A 17,023-nucleotide genomic window follows, 5' to 3' on the forward strand; every position below is an offset into this window, starting at 1 on the left:
TTTTTGAAGCCCCAAGGCCCTTTCTAGTGCCCTGATAGGAGATAAACAAGGCATTATCTTTTTTCCACGGGTGGGTAACTGCCAGGTACTCTGGGAGACATCTCCTAACGTCTAGAGTGTGTAGTTTCCTTTCCTTATCGTTCGTGGGATTAGGGAGAAAGCCCTTCCATCCTATCTCCTGAGTTCTATGGAAACTGGAGGCTACTTTAGGCAGGTATGCTGGATCGGGTGTAAGAATTACCCTGTCGTCCCTGAATTGTATGTAGGGAGGAAGTCTAGATAATGCCTGGATGTCACTTACTCTACGGGCTGATGTCAACGCTACCAGAAGAGCCACTTTAAGAGACAGGTTTTTTGTGGAGGCTGATGAGATAGGCTCAAATGGGGCCTCCGTCATGGCCGAGAGGACTAGGTTTAGATCCCATGGCATAAATTTATTTCTTACTACTGGTCTGGACCTGCCTGTTGCCTTAATAAACCTATTGATCCAATAGTTACTGGCGATGTTGCAGTAAAAAAGGGCCCCTAAGGCTGACACCTGTACTAAGGGTGCTGGTGGAAAGCCCCATGTCCAGACCTCTTTGTAAGAATTCTAGGATCTGCGCTATTGGTGTGGACTGCCCAGCTACTACCCCTGAACCCTGAAGAAATCTTTTCGAGATCCTAACCTAGATTTTGGTTGTAATTGGTTTTCTGTTTTTGAGCAGGGTGTTAATTAGGGCTGGGGAGAAACCTTTCTCCTTTAGTAGTGCCTGTTCAAAATCCACGCCGTCAGATGTAGGCCAGCCGCCTGAGGATGGTAAACTGGGCCCTGGGATAGGAGATCTGGGATGTTTGGTAGGGCCCAAGGGTCGGACACCGACATGGTCCTGAGGCATGAGAACCATGCCCTCCTGGGCCAAAACGGGGCGATCACTATAATCCTCGCCTTGTCCTTCCTGACTTTCCTCATCACCAGGGGTAGTAGAGACAGGGGAGGGAAGGCGTATGCTAGCCCGAAGTCCCATTTGATCAGAAGAGCATCTACTGCCAGTGGCTTCTCTCTGGGATTAAGAGAGCAAAACTGAGGCACTTTCCTGTTCTCTCTGGTGGCGAAGAGGTCCACTTCTGGCTGCCCCCATTTTTGTACTATCAGGTCGAAGATGGAGGTTTTTAAGGACCATTCCCCTTGTCTTAGAAGGTTGCAGCTTAGGAAGTCCACTGTGGTGTTTTCTCTTCCTTTTTATGTGCAGAGCTGTTAAAGACAGAAGATGTTGCTCTGCCAATTGAAACAGACGCTCTGCTACCTTCATCAGGGGTCTGGAACGAGTCCCACCTTGGTGGTTTATGTAAGCCACGGTGTCCTGATTGTTGGAGAGTATTCAAACATGGTTCCCCTGTAGATACACAAGGAGGTTTTTAACTGCCTGCTCGACGGCTATTAGCTCTTTCAGGTTGGAGGACATTTCCAACTGATGGTAATCCCATAGGTTCTGGATTAAGACCTCCCCCGTGTGGGCCCCCCAACCCGTAGGGCTTGCGTCTGTGGTGACTACCCGGGTTACGTTATATTCCCAGGGCACCCCTCTGGCTAGATTGTTTTCGTCTAGCCACCAATCAAGGGATCTTATAGCATGTTGGGACAAAGTCAACTGGCCTTCTAGATAACCGCCCAGGATTTTTTGATGACTTAAAACCTCACCCTGTAGCACCCTTGTATGGAACTGGGCCCACTGGATCGCGGGGATGCAGGACGAGAGAGAACCCAGGAGGGACATTGCCTTTCTAAGAGACATGGTGGGGTTATTGGAGGCGTTCAAGACCTGCTGACGTAGGCGAACCAATTTTTCGGGTGGAAGACGACACTCCTGATTCTGCGAATCTAGGATTACGCCCAAGAACTGCTGAACTTTCATGCGCTGTAGATGGGACTTCTTAATGTTTAGTAGCCACCCTAACCGTTACAGCGCTGATTTTGCTTTTTGCAATTGATCCAGACAATGGTCTGCTGTTCTGCCTACAATAAAGAAGTCATCCAGGTAGGGGATTACCAGGATATCTGCTTCTCGTAGATGGGCCATAACCTCCGCTATAACTTTAGTGAACACTCGGGGGGCGACTGCTATACCAAAGGGAAGGGCGACCTATTGGAAATGCCAACCCCTCTAAATGAACCGCCACTCTGAGGAAACACTGATGAGACGCATGGATGGGTATATGGTAGTAGTCGTCTTTTAAATCCAACACCCTCATAGAGCAGTTTTCAAACAGTAACTTTATTGTGGAATTGATCATTTCCATTTTAAATGGCCGAATGATCAGGTATCTATTAAGTGCCACACTAAAGTATCCTTCAAAATAAACTATATTGGCACTTCCACCACAATATCACACACTGAAGGGCAAATGGCTGTAACCAAAAGCACACAAAATGAAGCGATCCAATCAATATTATGAAATAAAATCACACAATTTTTATTAATAAGACAATAGTTAAAAAAGACGACATATCATTTTCTGTTGTCATACCCCAAGGGGGATTAGTACAGCCCAAAACGTAGTATATAAGAACAATACATGTACAATATATCATCATCAATGACCATCATCTATCTCATATATAGGCTCTAATCTACAAATTCTATCAAGGGTTAAACAGAGCTGATTACCCTTATGACAGTGCCAAACTGACCCAAATGGTCCATAAATAGCATCTATATAGTCAATCAAAGAAAGTAACAGAAAATCCTAAAGAGTTAATAGCAAGAAAAACCTTGTCTAAACAGCCTGCTTCCAGGTCTCTGCAGCTGAACAAATTATCCCATAACAAAAATGTAGATATAAGTCATAGTAACCTTACTGAGATATGACGGTAGTCTGATGCTGTGCAAAAATCCCCCACGCCCCGACGCGTGTTTCGCCCTCTTGCTTCTTCTGGGGGCCCAATCAAGGGGCACAATGCATGCAGTAAGGAGGTAACGTCCTCCTGGAATCACCAAATTCCAGATACAGAAGTGCGATCCGTCACTGCACAGAACAGATCCCTTCCAGAGTCCAGTGATGGAGCTTTATACCACTCCATCCGACGTTCGGCATTGTGCTTGGTGATGTACGGCTGCTTGCAGCTGCTCGGCCATGAAGCTCCCGGCGGGGGGAGCTGTGTTTGTGCTCATGTTAATACCAGAGGGGGTCTGGACTCTGCAGTTATGGGGTCAGTAGAGTGTTGGTGACTTTCATGCTCTATGAAAAGATTTCCCGTGGGACCATGTTATTTTTCCAATTCCTGAACAGAATTGGCTTTGGATTCCTCCGAAATCTACAGAAACCAACATATCGTAGACCAAATTTTCAAATGATCTTCATAAAGCTGGGAGGATCAAAAAACTTCAGATGTCTGCATCTAATTACTACATCCAAGCCCCTGGGGAAGGCCCTGAACCTGCCATTACATCGGCCAGTGTTTTTATACCAGACAATAGCACTACATCTCTGATCCTTCTATTGGAAAAGGAGGAAGCAAAAGTGAAGAGGAGATCTTTCCAGCTGGGCCCTGTTTTGGGTTTTCAAAAAGTTGAGTTAATGAACCCATGAAAGGAACTAGGCCCGACTGTATCACAAACATGTCCCCAATGTTGAAGAGGTTCCCACGGGACGGTGATACATTTAGCTCATTCTTTTGCATCCCTGTTATTAACCAGGTTTGGCTAAGACGCATGTGATTCTTTTTCAGTACGAGTTCCAGGAATGGTTTACGCGTGGTTGGACTCACAAGTGACGCTACAATGCCGAGCTGACACCAATGAAGAAATCAAACAGGTCACCTGGGAAATCCAGATCAGCGGAGTCAGTGTAACACTGCTTACTTACAGGAACGATACCGGACCCAGGTATCACATGTCGTATGGAAAAAGAGTCCGGTTCAAGGGTAATGGATACAAAGATGGATCCATCGAGATATTCAACGTGAGTCTGGTTGATGAAGGCTTCTTCAAGTGTGTCTTCACTACATTCCCATCCGGAACCATTGAAGGAAGAATTCAGTTACAAGTTTTTGGTAAGAAGACTTTATTTGGTAGCTCTCTCCATTTTATAATATCTTAGATCCATAACAGATTTTTTTTCCCAAGAGATGATCCCAAAGCCTGAGGTTACACTACTGACAGATTCTTTATCCTGAAACCCAGAGCTGCACTCACTATTCTGCTGGTGCAAAATATCTTTTTTAATAAGATATACAAGTGCTTCTCACAAAATTAGAATATCATCAAAAAGTTAATTTATTTCAGTTCTTCAATACAAAAAGTGACTCTCCTATATTCTATAGAGTCATTACACACAGAGTGATCTATTTCACGTGTTTATTTCTGGTAATGTTGATGATTATGGCTTTCAGCCAATGAAAACCCAAAAGTCATTATCTCAGGAAATTAGAATATTTAAAAAAAAACACCTGTAAAGGCTTCCTAAGTGTTTATAAAGGTCCCTTAGTCTGTTTCAGTATCTCCACAATCATGGGGAAGACTGCTGACCTGACAGATGTCCAGAAGGCAGTCACTGACACACTCCACAAGGAGGAGAAGCCACAAAAGGTCATTGCTAAAGAAGCCGGCTGTTCACAGAGTGCTGTATCCAAGAATATTAATGGAAAGTGGAGTGGAAGGAAAAAGTGTGGTAGAAAAAGGTGCACAAGCCACCGGGATAACCGCAGCCTGGAAAGGATTGTTAGTAAAAGGCCATTCAGTAATGTGGGGGAGATTCACAAGGAGTGGACTGCTGCTGGGGTCATTGCTTCACACCACACACAGACGTCTCCAGGACATGGGCTACAAGTGTCACATTCCTTGTGTCAGCCACTCATGACCAATAGACAACGCCAGAAGCATCTTACCTGGGCCAAGGAGAAAAAGAAGCGGACTGTTGTCAGTGGGCCAAGGTGTTGTTTTCAGATGAAAGTAAATTTTGCATTTCATTTGGAAATCAAGTTCCCAGAGTCTGGAGGAAGAGTGGAGAGACCACAATCCAAGCGGCTGGAGGTCTAGTGTGAAGTCTCCACAATCAGTGATGGTTTGGGGAGCCATGTCATCTGCTGGTGCAGGTCCACTGTGTTTTATCAAGACCAACGTCAGCGCAGCCGTCTACCAGGACATTTTAGAGCACTTCATGCTTCCCTCTGCCGACAAGCTTTTTGGAGAAGGAAATGTCATTCTCCAGCAGGACTTGGCCCCTGTCCACACTGCCAAAAGTACCAATACCTGGTGTACAAACAACAGTATCACTGGGCTTGATTGGCAGCAAACTCGCCTGACCTTAACCCCATAGAGAATCTATGGAGTATTGTCAAGAGGAAGATGAAAGACACCAGACCCAACAATGCAGACGAGCTGAAGGCTGCTATGAAAGCAACCTGGGCTTCCATAACCCCTCAGCAGTGCCACAGGCTGATCGCCTCCATGCCACGCCACATTGATGCAGTAATTGATGCCAAAGGATCCCCGACCAAGTATTGAGGGCATTTGCTGATCATACATATCAGTAGGACAACATTTCAGATTTTAAAATCATTTTTCAAGCTGGTGTTATAAAGTATTCTAATTTCCTGAGATAATGACTTTTGGGTTGTCATTGGCTGTAAGCCATAATCATCAACATTACCAGAAATAAACCCGTGAAATAGATCACTCTGTGTGTACTGACTCTATAGAATAGAGGAGAGTCACTTTTTGTAATAAAGAACTGAAATAAATTAACTTTTTGATGATATTCTAATTTTGTGAGAAGGACCTGTATTTGAATTGTGAATATAAAAAGGTTTTTGAATTAATAAAATTGTAAACTGTAATGTATAATGAATCAGATCCTCGTTCTTTTTTAAAAACAGTAATGATCCTGTATTGATCCTAAGTTACATCCTGTATTATACTCCAGAGCTGCACTCACTATTCTGCTGGGGCAGTCACTGTGTACATACATTACATTACTGATCCTGAGTTACATCCTGTATTATACCCCAGAGCTGAACTCACTATTCTGCTGGTGCAGTCACTGTGTACATACATTACATTACTGATCCTGAGTTACCTCCTGTATTATACCCCAGAGCTGCACTCACTATTCTGCTGGTGCAGTCATTGTGTACATACATTACATTACTGATCCTGAGTTACATCCTGTATTATACTCCAGAGCTGCACTCACTATTGTGCTGGTGCAGTCACTGTGTACATACATTACATTACTGACCCTGAGTTACACCCTGTATTATACCCCAGAGCTGCACTCACTATTCTGCTGGTGCAGTCACTGTGTACATACATTACATTACTGATCCTGAGTTACTTCTTGTATTATACTCCAGAGCTACACTCACTATTCTGCTGGTGCAGTCACTGTGTACATACATTACTGATCCTGAGTTACATCTTGTATTATACTCCAGAGCTGCACTCACTATTCTGCTGGTGCAGTCACTGTGTACAGACATTACATTACTGATCCTGAGTTTCATCTTGTATAATACCCCAGAGCTGCACTTACTATTCTGCTGGTGCAGTCACTGTGTACATACATTACTGATCCTGAGTTACATCATGTATTATACTCCAGAGCTGCACTCACTATTCTGCTGGTGCAGTCACTGTGTACATACATTACATTACTGATCCTGAGTTACATCTTGTATTATACTCCAGAGCTGCACTCACTATTCTGCTGGTGCAGTCACTGTGTACATACATTACTGATCCTGAGTTACATCATGTATTATACTCCAGAGCTGCACTCACTATTCTGCTGGTGCAGTCACTATGTACATACATTACATTACTGATCCTGAGTTTCATCTTGTATAATACCCCAGAGCTGCACTTACTATTCTGCTGGTGCAGTCACTGTGTACATACATTACTGATCCTGAGTTACATCATGTATTATACTCCAGAGCTGCACTCACTATTCTGCTGGTGCAGTCACTGTGTACATACATTACATTACTGATCCTGAGTTACATCTTGTATTATACTCCAGAGCTGCACTCACTATTCTGCTGGTGCAGTCACTGTGTACATACATTACTGATCCTGAGTTACATCATGTATTATACTCCTGAGCTGCACTCACTATTCTGCTGGTGCAGTCACTGTGTACATACATTACATTACTGATCCTGAGTTACATCTTGTATTATACTCCAGAGCTGCACTCACTATTCTGCTGGTGCAGTCACTGTGTACATACATTACATTACTGATCCTGAGTTACATCATGTATTATACTCCAGAGCTGCACTCACTATTCTGCTGGTGCAGTCACTGTGTACATACATTACATTACTGATCCTGAGTTACATCTTGTATTATACTCCAGAGCTGCACTCACTATTCTGCTGGTGCAGTCACTGTGTACATACATTACTGATCCTGAGTTACATCATGTATTATACTCCAGAGCTGCACTCACTATTCTGCTGGTGCAGTCACTATGTACATACATTACATTACTGATCCTGAGTTTCATCTTGTATAATACCCCAGAGCTGCACTTACTATTCTGCTGGTGCAGTCACTGTGTACATACATTACTGATCCTGAGTTACATCATGTATTATACTCCAGAGCTGCACTCACTATTCTGCTGGTGCAGTCACTGTGTACATACATTACATTACTGATCCTGAGTTACATCTTGTATTATACTCCAGAGCTGCACTCACTATTCTGCTGGTGCTGTCACTGTGTACATACATTACTGATCCTGAGTTACATCATGTATTATACTCCTGAGCTGCACTCACTATTCTGCTGGTGCAGTCACTGTGTACATACATTACATTACTGATCCTGAGTTACATCTTGTATTATACTCCAGAGCTGCACTCACTATTCTGCTGGTGCAGTCACTGTTTACATACATTACATTACTGATCCTGAGTTACATCCTGTATTATACCCCAGAGCTGCACTCACTATTCTGCTGGTGCAGTCACTGTGTACATACATTACATTACTGATCCTGAGTTACATCTTGTATTATACTCCAGAGCTGCACTCACTATTCTGCTGGTGCAGTCACTGCGTACATACATTACTGATCCTGAGTTACATCATGTATTATACTCCAGAGCTGCACTCACTATTCTGCTGGTGCAGTCACTATGTACATACATTACATTACTGATCCTGAGTTTCATCTTGTATAATACCCCAGAGCTGCACTTACTATTCTGCTGGTGCAGTCACTGTGTACATACATTACTGATCCTGAGTTACATCATGTATTATACTCCAGAGCTGCACTCACTAGTCTGCTGGTGCAGTCACTGTGTACATACATTACATTACTGATCCTGAGTTACATCTTGTATTATACTCCAGAGCTGCACTCACTATTCTGCTGGTGCAGTCACTGTGTACATACATTACATTACTGATCCTGAGTTACATCTTGTATTATACTCCAGAGCTGCACTCACTATTCTGCTGGTGCAGTCACTGTGTACATACATTACTGATCCTGAATTACATCATGTATTATACTCCAGAGCTGCACTTACTATTCTGCTGGTGCAGTCACTATGTACATACATTACATTACTGATCCTGAGTTTCATCTTGTATAATACCCCAGAGCTGCACTTACTATTCTGCTGGTGCAGTCACTGTGTACATACATTACTGATCCTGAGTTACATCATGTATTATACTCCAGAGCTGCACTCACTATTCTGCTGGTGCAGTCAGTGTACATACATTACATTACTGATCCCGAGTTACATCCTGTATTATACTCCAGAGCTGCACTCGCTATTCTGCTGCCCTGGTTGTAGGGAAATGGTCAACAAGCTTGTAGTGAGACAAAGCTGTTTTCACATAGACAATAAATATTAACCCTTAATATTTTATTTGCAGTTCTACCTACAGTAAAGCAAGTGCTTAACAAAGACTTAATTACCCCTTGTGTTAATTTGGTGGCCGAGTGTTTGGTGTCCTTGGCAAAACCGGCCGCAGAGATCCAGTGGATTACAAACGGAATACATTACACTTCAGAAGAAGACTCCATTACACACTCCAATGGAATGATGAGTAAGATGAGTCGATTGTACATGACGACGACACCGGATTTGTTTGGCCGTCAAATATTTTGTTTGGTCTATCAGCCCAGGATACCTTTCAATTTCCAGGACAATATCACCACCAACGTCAGCTTGACCAACATTCAGTGTAAGTGTCTGCTCATTTCCATGAGTTTTTTTTATACTTTGTTTGATGGAGAAACATAAACTATATCACAAAATAGAGAATGCCGAGCACCGCCAATAGCTCATAAGCGCTAACACCATCAGCTGAGGAATACCTCGGGCATGAAAACCTTTGTTCCATTGGGTGCACACCAAGCAGAATAAGTAATCTAAGTAAAGCAAAAAGAGGTGGCACTCACCGGAACGAAGTCCAAACTTTATTGGTCAAAATATCTTAAAACATCTTCGGCAGGCAGGCGGGGGGGGGCTAAAGAGTGCAGGACCCGTAGAAGCGCAATACAGCGCAAAACGGCCGTCGTCTTTGCACTCTTTAGCCCCCCCCCGCCTGCCGAAGAGGTTTTAAGATATTTTGACCAATAAAGTTTGGACTTCATTCCGGTGAGTGCCACCTCTTTTTGCTTTATTTGGAATACATAAACTACATGTCTAGACCAGATAAGTAATCCTTTTCCTCAATATGATATTAGTAACCTTTTTGTCACCAGGAAAATCGCCTTTATAATGACGACCCCTCGTTTCAGTTCTATTTTATACTTCGGATACCTCTATATTTCTGTAAAACAAGCATAAAAAATCAAAAATTTTTGAGGTCCCAAAGTAATGACGTGCTTCCTCCAAACCAGTGTACTCAAATTACGCTTACACTTACTGGTGGAGCTTTGTCTTTCTTTGCATGAAGATAGTTTATTTTTCTGACATGGGTAGTCCTAGGTTAGAAAACCATGGCCAACCTCTAGACATTTGCTCTTTTTCAAATATCAGCCATGTTTTTTACTAATCCTGGACAACCTTTTTCTGTTTCTTCACATAGATGAACCACACTTGCCCTCTTTCCCCAAGGCATTCCTATGATTCTTTTTTCACCTTTAGGGTCTCTCAGTAAATATATTCACCCAGTTTCACCTTTTTCTGCTTTTTCTGGAGCTCAAAATGTCATGACCCATCTATTATTATTATTATTTCTTATTATAGCGCCATTTATTCCATGGCTCTTTACATGTGAGGAGGGGTATACATAATAAAAAACAAGTACAATAATCTTAAACACTACAAGTCAGCGACTGGTGCTGGAGGAGAGAGGACCCTGCCCGTGAGGGCTCACAATCTACAAGGGATGGGTGAGGATACAGTAGGTGAGGGTAGAGCTGGTCATGCAGTGGTTTGGTGGATCGGTGGTTACTGCAGGTTGTAGGCTTGTCGGAAGAGGTGGGTCTTCAGGTTCTTTTTGAAGGTTTCCATGGTAGGCGAGAGTCTGATATGTTGTGGTAGAGAGTTCCAGAGTAGGGGGGATGCGCGGGAGAAATCCTTTATGCAATTGTGGGAAGAGGAGATAAGAGGGGAGTAGAGAAGGAGATCTTCTGAGGATTGAAGATTGCGTGCAGGTAAGTACCGGGAGACGAGGTCGCAGATGTATGGAGGACACAGGTTGTAGATGGCTTTGTATGTCATGGTTAGGGTTTTGAACTGGAGTCTCTGGGTAATGGGGAGCCAGTGCAGGGATTGACAGAGGGGAGAGGCCGATGAATAGCGAGGGGACAGGTGGGTTAGTCAGGCAGCGGAGTTTAGAATAGATTGGAGGGGTGCGAGAGTGTTAGAGGGGATGCCACAGAGCAGGAGGTTGCAGAAGTCAAGGAGGGAGATGATGAGGGCATGCACTAGTGTTTTTACAGATTCTTGTTTAAGGAATGTACGGATCCAGTAAATAGTTTTGAGTTGAAGTCAGCAGGAAGTGGAAAGAGCTTGGATATGTGGTTTGAAGGAGAGATCAGTGTCAAGGTTAACCCCAAGGCAGCAAGCTTGTGGGACTGGGGAGAGTGAACAGCCATTTAATGGATAGGTCTGTTGGGGGGTTGAGTGATATCGGAGAAAGATGATGAATTGTTAAGTTTTAGAAATCGAGCAGAGAAGAAGGATGAAATAGCAGACAGACATTGTGGGATTCTGGATAGTAAGGAGGAGATATCTGGTCCAGAGAGGTAGAGCTGTGTGTCGTTAGACTGAAGGTGTAAATAGAAAAGAGCAGGGGACCTAGAACAGAGCTTTGGAGAACACCGACTGATAGGATGCAAGATGAGGAGGTGGTGTGTGAGTGGGAGATGCTGAGTGTCCGATCTGTTATGAAGAGATCCAGGATATGGCCAAATCTGTGATGTCAAGAGATGAGGGAATCTGTATGAAGAGGGAATAATCGACTATGTCAAAAGCAGATGACAGGTCCAGGAAGGGGCGGACAGAGTAGTTTCGCTTGGATTTGGCGGTTAGTAGGTCAGTTTTGGTTGAATGATGCAGTCGGAAGCCAGATTGTAAGCGGTCAAAAAGGGAGCAGGAAGAGAGGTGGGAGGACAGTTCAAGATGGACGCGTTGTTCCAGTAGTTTCGAGGCATAGGGAAGAAGCAATATGGAGCAATATCTAGACAGAGAGGATGGGTCAAGGAAGGGCTTTTTGAGGATGTGTGTCATCGAGGCATGTTTGGAGCATGAGGGTAAAACACCAGTTGTTACTAATAGGTTGAAGAGATGGGTTAGGGTTGGGATGAAGACTGTGGTAAGGTTTGGAGTGAGGTGGGATGGGATCAGGTTGAGCGCAGACCGCAGAGGTGGTGAGATGTGATCTTGAGAGTAGAGTAGAGAGTTGATCTTCTGTAATGATGAAGCTGGTTTTGGAGGATGGCCGAGTAGGAATGAGGCGGAGTTGTGAGGGTTGTAGGCAAATGTTATCACTGATGTTATCGATCTTCTGCTTGAAGAATAGGCAAAGATGATCTGAACTGCTGAACTGCTCCTCAACCTCAGAGCTCTCCTAATAAAATACAAAACAAGCCACCCACCCTTCTTCTCCCACCTGCTCTCCCTCTCTCTGCTTCTCCTCACTGCTGGCGACATATCTCCCAACCCTGGACCCTAACAACCACCACCCTGCTCCAGCTCTCTGGATCACTCTGGAATGCCCGCTCCGTTTGTAATAAACTCCATGTGATTCATGACCTCTTTACCTCTCGTAACTTTTCCTTCCTTGGCCTCACCGAAACATGGCTGACAACCTCCGACACCGCCTCCGCTGCTGCGCTATGTTACGGCGGCCTCCACTTCACCCACACTCCTCGCCCTGGCAACAGACATGGCGGAGGAGTGGGCCTTCTCCTTTCTTCCAACTGCACCTTAACCCAATCCCACCTCTTCCCTCCCTTGTCCTCCCCTCTTTTGAAGTCCACTCCATCCGCATCTATTCTCCCTCCAACCTCCAAGTGGTCGTCATATACCGACCTCCAGGCCCGACCACTTCCTTTATTGACCAATTCTCTACCTGGCTCCTTCACTTTCTCTCTACTGACATTCCCACCATCATCATGGGTGACTTCAACATCCCCATTGACACCCACCAGTCGGCAGCCTCTAAACTCCTGTCCCTTACTTCATCCTTTGGACTTATTCAGTGGTCCTCCTCAGCCACCCACACAGATGGACATACATTAGACCTGGTCTTCACCCGCCTCTGCTCTCTTTCTAACTTCACCACCTCCCCTTTTCCTCTATCTGACCACCATCTACTCTCTCATCCCTGTCCTCCTCACCTGTCACCCACATCCAGCAGCATGTGCACCCCCGCAGAAACCTCGCACATCTAGACACTCGCACACTCTCTGACTCTATTCTACCACTGTCCCCCATAGCTTCACTCCATGACACTGACACTAGTTTCTACAATGCCACTCTTTCATCAGCCATCGACTCGGTTGCCCCTGTCATGCACAACAGAGTGTGACGAACCAATAGACAACCCTGGCACAATAACACCACTAAAAAGCTTCGGCAAGCATCCAGAATTGCAGAACGGCGCTAGAAGAAAACGCATTCGCAAGACGACTTCACTGCACTCAAACAAGCAACACTTGCATTCAAATCAGCTCTCACCTCTGCTAAACAGGCCTTCTTTACATCCCTTGTATCTTAGAATCATAGAATCATAGAATCGTAGAGTTGGAAGGGACCTTCTGGGCCATCTGGTCCAACCCCCTGCTCAAAGCAGGATTAGCTAAATCATCCCAGTCAGATGTCTGTCCAGCCTCTGTTTGAAGACTTCCATTGAAGGAGAACTCACCACTTCTCGTGGCAGCCTGTTCCACTCATTGATCACTCTAACTGTCAAAAAATCCTTATCCCACAACCCCAAACAGTTGTTCAATACTTTTAACTCCCTCCTCCGCCCACCACTGCCACCTCCGACTTCCCTAATCTCTGCCGAGGACTTTGCCGCACACTTCAAAAACAAGATAGACCAAACACGGCAAGTCTTTATTGCCCAACCACCTCAACCCCTTTGTATACCAGACCAATGCCCAAACCCCACAACCTCCTTATCTAACATCACTGAAGGGGAGCTTGCTCATCTTCTCTCCAAATCACACCTCACCACTCGGGCACTTGACCCTATCCCATCCCACCTCCTCCCCAGCATCACCACCACTCTTATCCCATCCCTAACCCACCTCTTCAACTTATCACTAACTTCTAGTACCTTCCCTTCTGCTTTCAAACATGCCACAATCACACCTATCCTTAAAAAGCCAACCCTCGATCCAACAGCCACGTCCAGCTATCGCCCAATATCGCTGCTCCCATTCGCTTCTAAACTCCTGGAGCAGCACGTCCACGCTGACCTTTCCTCCCACCTCTCATCTAACTTGCTCTTTGACAATCTACAATCTGGCTTCCGCCCCCATCATTCCACTGAGACAGCCCTGACCAAAATTACCAATGATCTACATACAGCCAAAGCTAACGGACAATACTCTATACTCCTGCTTCTAGACCTGTCGCCTGCTTTCGACACAGTTGACCACTGCCTCCTACTACAGATCCTCTCCTCCTTTGGCATCAAAGACCTCGTCCTATCCTGGGATCTCCTCATACCTTTCCAACCGCACATTCAGCGTCTCCCACTCCCACACTACCTCCTCATCCCACCCTCTCTCTGTTGGAGTCCTCCAAGGCTCTGTTGTAGGATCCCTACTCTTCTCAATCTACACACTTGGTCTGGGGCAGCTCATAAAGTCCCACGGATTCCAGTACCACCTTTATGCTGATGATACTCAGATCTACGTCACTGGCCCAGACATTACCTCTCTGCTCTCCAGAATCCCAGAGTGTCTATCAGCCATATCCTCCTTCTTCTCCTCTCGCTTCCTCAAACTCAATGTGGACAAATCTGAACTGATCATCTTTCCCCCATCTCACAGATCTTCCTTACCCGACCTTTCTATAACAATTGACAACACCATGCTTTCCCCCGTACCGGAGGTCCGCTGCCTCGGAGTAACCCTTGAGTCTGCCCTGTCCTTCAAACCGCACATCCAAGCTCTCTCCACCTCCTGTCGCCTCCAGCTCAAAAATATTTCCAGAATCCGTCCCTTCCTCAACCCTCAATCTACTAAAATGCTTGTGCATGCCCTCATCATCTCCCGCCTCGACTATTGCAACATCCTTTTCTGTGGCCTCCCTGCTAACACCCTTGCACCTCTCCAGTCCATTCTCAACTCTGCCGCCCGACTAATTCATCTCTCTCCTCGCTACTCCTCCGCTTCTCCCCTCTGCAAATCTCTTCACTGGCTCCCATTCCCTCAGCGTATCCAGTTCAAATTACTAATACCGACCTACAAGGCCATCTATAACCTGTCTCCTCCTTACATCTCTGAACTAATCTCCAGATACCTCCCTTCACGTAATCTCCGGTCCTCCCAAGACCTCCTTCTCTCCTCCACACTTATTCACTCCTCACCCAACCGCCTCCAAGACTTCTCCCGAATATCCCCTATTCTCTGGAATTCCCTGCCCCAACACGTCCGGCTATCAAACACACTCGGATCCTTCAGACGGAACCTGAAAACCCATCTCTTCAGGAAAGCCTACAGCCTGCAGTGATCCCCGCTGCCTCCTCACCACTACTGGAACTACCGCCTCACCATCACTGGAGCTGCTGCAACCCCCCAACCTACTGTCTCCTTCCCCACCATCCTGTAGTATGTAAACCCGAAAGGGCAGGGTCCTCTCCCCTCTGTATCAGTCTGTGATTGTTAGTTTGTTTGCTGTAAGTGATATCTGTAATCTGTACGTAACCCCTTCTCATGTACAGCAACATGGAACCAATGGTGCTATAGAAATAAATAATAATAATAATAATGAACGGAAAGGAAGGAGGTGCTGGGGGACATAGGAGAGAATTGAAAGTTTTGAAGTGTTGTTTAGAGTTGTGAGACAGGGAGGATATGCGAGATGAGAAGTAGGTTTGTTTTGCTGCAGCGAGTGTGGACATGAAAGTGACGAGGAACTGTTTGAATGTGATCAAGTGTCTATCTCTTTGGTCAATGTAAAAATAAATTCTCCCTCTTGATTATTTTTCTGGGATTTGGAACAAGAGTATACAGTTATTCAGGACATTCAAAGCAGTGATACCAGATAGACCTCCAAAGATAACAGGAAGAGAGCGCACTCTCTGCTTTCCGGAAACTCCTGTAAGATGGGTCTTTGATCTAGACTTGTAGGTTTTAGACTCAAAATAAACAAGAAAGATGAAAGCATTGTGTCAGGTGGGCAAATTGTTAAAGAATGTTTTAACTTTTCGGCTCTTCTCTGAAATGTGTAAATCTCTACAAAATATTTCGGCTCATAAAATACGGTAATAATTTTGAGCATGCTTCTAGAGAAGTTTCCTAATCAAGGATTTATGAGACAGTCTAAACCTGATCCTACACTCTGGATATGAGAAGGTTACCATGCGGGAGACCAATCAGACTTCAGATGGTTAATACAAATGACCTTTCCATCAACAAAGCAGAATTGTTCAGAGAGACAGAGACTATCCATCATCTGCAAGTTACCGTTATGGTTCAAAAAATGTAGGAGTTGACCGACTGAAAAGATCCAAAATGACGATACCCTTTTTTGGACGTAAGTCTCTAAAATGTTTATGCTACTTTTATGCTAACCTGAGAAACCCACATGGCTCTCCGATCGCCTTTACCAACGAAAATCAACCTCATTTTTCAGACTCAGCACCTCATTTTTGAGACTCGATAAAAGTAATCTGTATCTGTTGTGTTAAATGAACATCATCAAGCAAGAACTATTCCTTAAGGTCAACCTCCAACACCCTAAATTCAGGGAAAATCCCTAAGTGAGTGCACATATTGTACCTGGAAATGGACGTGTTAAAAAGACTCCTCGGCTTCTGAATTGCAGGCAGGCAGATTCCCTGCACACTTTTGTTAAGGCTATCTCCAACTAAAATTCTAGAAAAATGAAAGAACTGGATCTGAATGCCACCATAAGATTCATATTCTCTATTAATGGTACATATTGTAGTTAAAAATTGCATCCAATGATGCCTTCTGAACTCTAGCCGTTCAATGTCTGTCATTGACAAACCCATTTTCTATATTGCTCTCTACAGTGTGGAGAGAAGAGAAAGTAGCTATAGTCTCAGAGAGGGCAGAGAACATGGGCTGTAGATAGGGAGGAAAGCATTTAGAGAGGAAATAAGCGTAGAATTAAAGCTGTGTTGATGTATGAGTAAATGAAGATAGCATTACTCTGGATACGCACAGACCTCACGTCCAGCCTATGTTAATGGGAATGATGCACAACTCTCACATCCAACCTATATTATGAGGTGAGACGCACAGACTTTACTTGGAGAGACATATTGACTTCAAATCTAGCCTATGTTACTGTGAGAGAAATATGGACCTCCAATCCAGCCTGAAGGAATGAAGATCTTTTGTCTATCACAAGTTC

The 17,023-nt window shown here is 44.6% G+C and overlaps 1 protein-coding gene across 7 annotated transcripts in view; it reads left to right on the forward strand.

Moving 5' to 3' along the window:
* LOC141091515 (nectin-1-like) overlaps nucleotides 1-17,023 on the forward strand; it is a 154,438-nt gene that overhangs the window by 81,240 nt on the left and 56,175 nt on the right. For 6 of the 7 annotated variants that reach the window (XR_012232531.1, XM_073577145.1, XM_073577143.1 and 3 more), the window contains exons 2-3: nucleotides 3,710-4,033; nucleotides 8,883-9,194. Coding sequence is in view for 6 of the 7 variants with exons in the window: in XM_073577143.1 (XP_073433244.1) it covers nucleotides 3,710-4,033; nucleotides 8,883-9,194 (636 nt within the window). In the remaining variant the exon portion in view is untranslated. The remainder of the gene's footprint in view (nucleotides 1-3,709; nucleotides 4,034-8,882; nucleotides 9,195-17,023) is intronic. The other variant, XM_073577149.1, reaches the window with a different exon arrangement.

This window comes from Dendrobates tinctorius, unplaced genomic scaffold, assembly GCF_039654945.1.
Source record: "Dendrobates tinctorius isolate UK_male_01 unplaced genomic scaffold, ASM3965494v1 ptg000054l, whole genome shotgun sequence".
Taxonomy (NCBI): domain Eukaryota; kingdom Metazoa; phylum Chordata; class Amphibia; order Anura; family Dendrobatidae; genus Dendrobates; species Dendrobates tinctorius.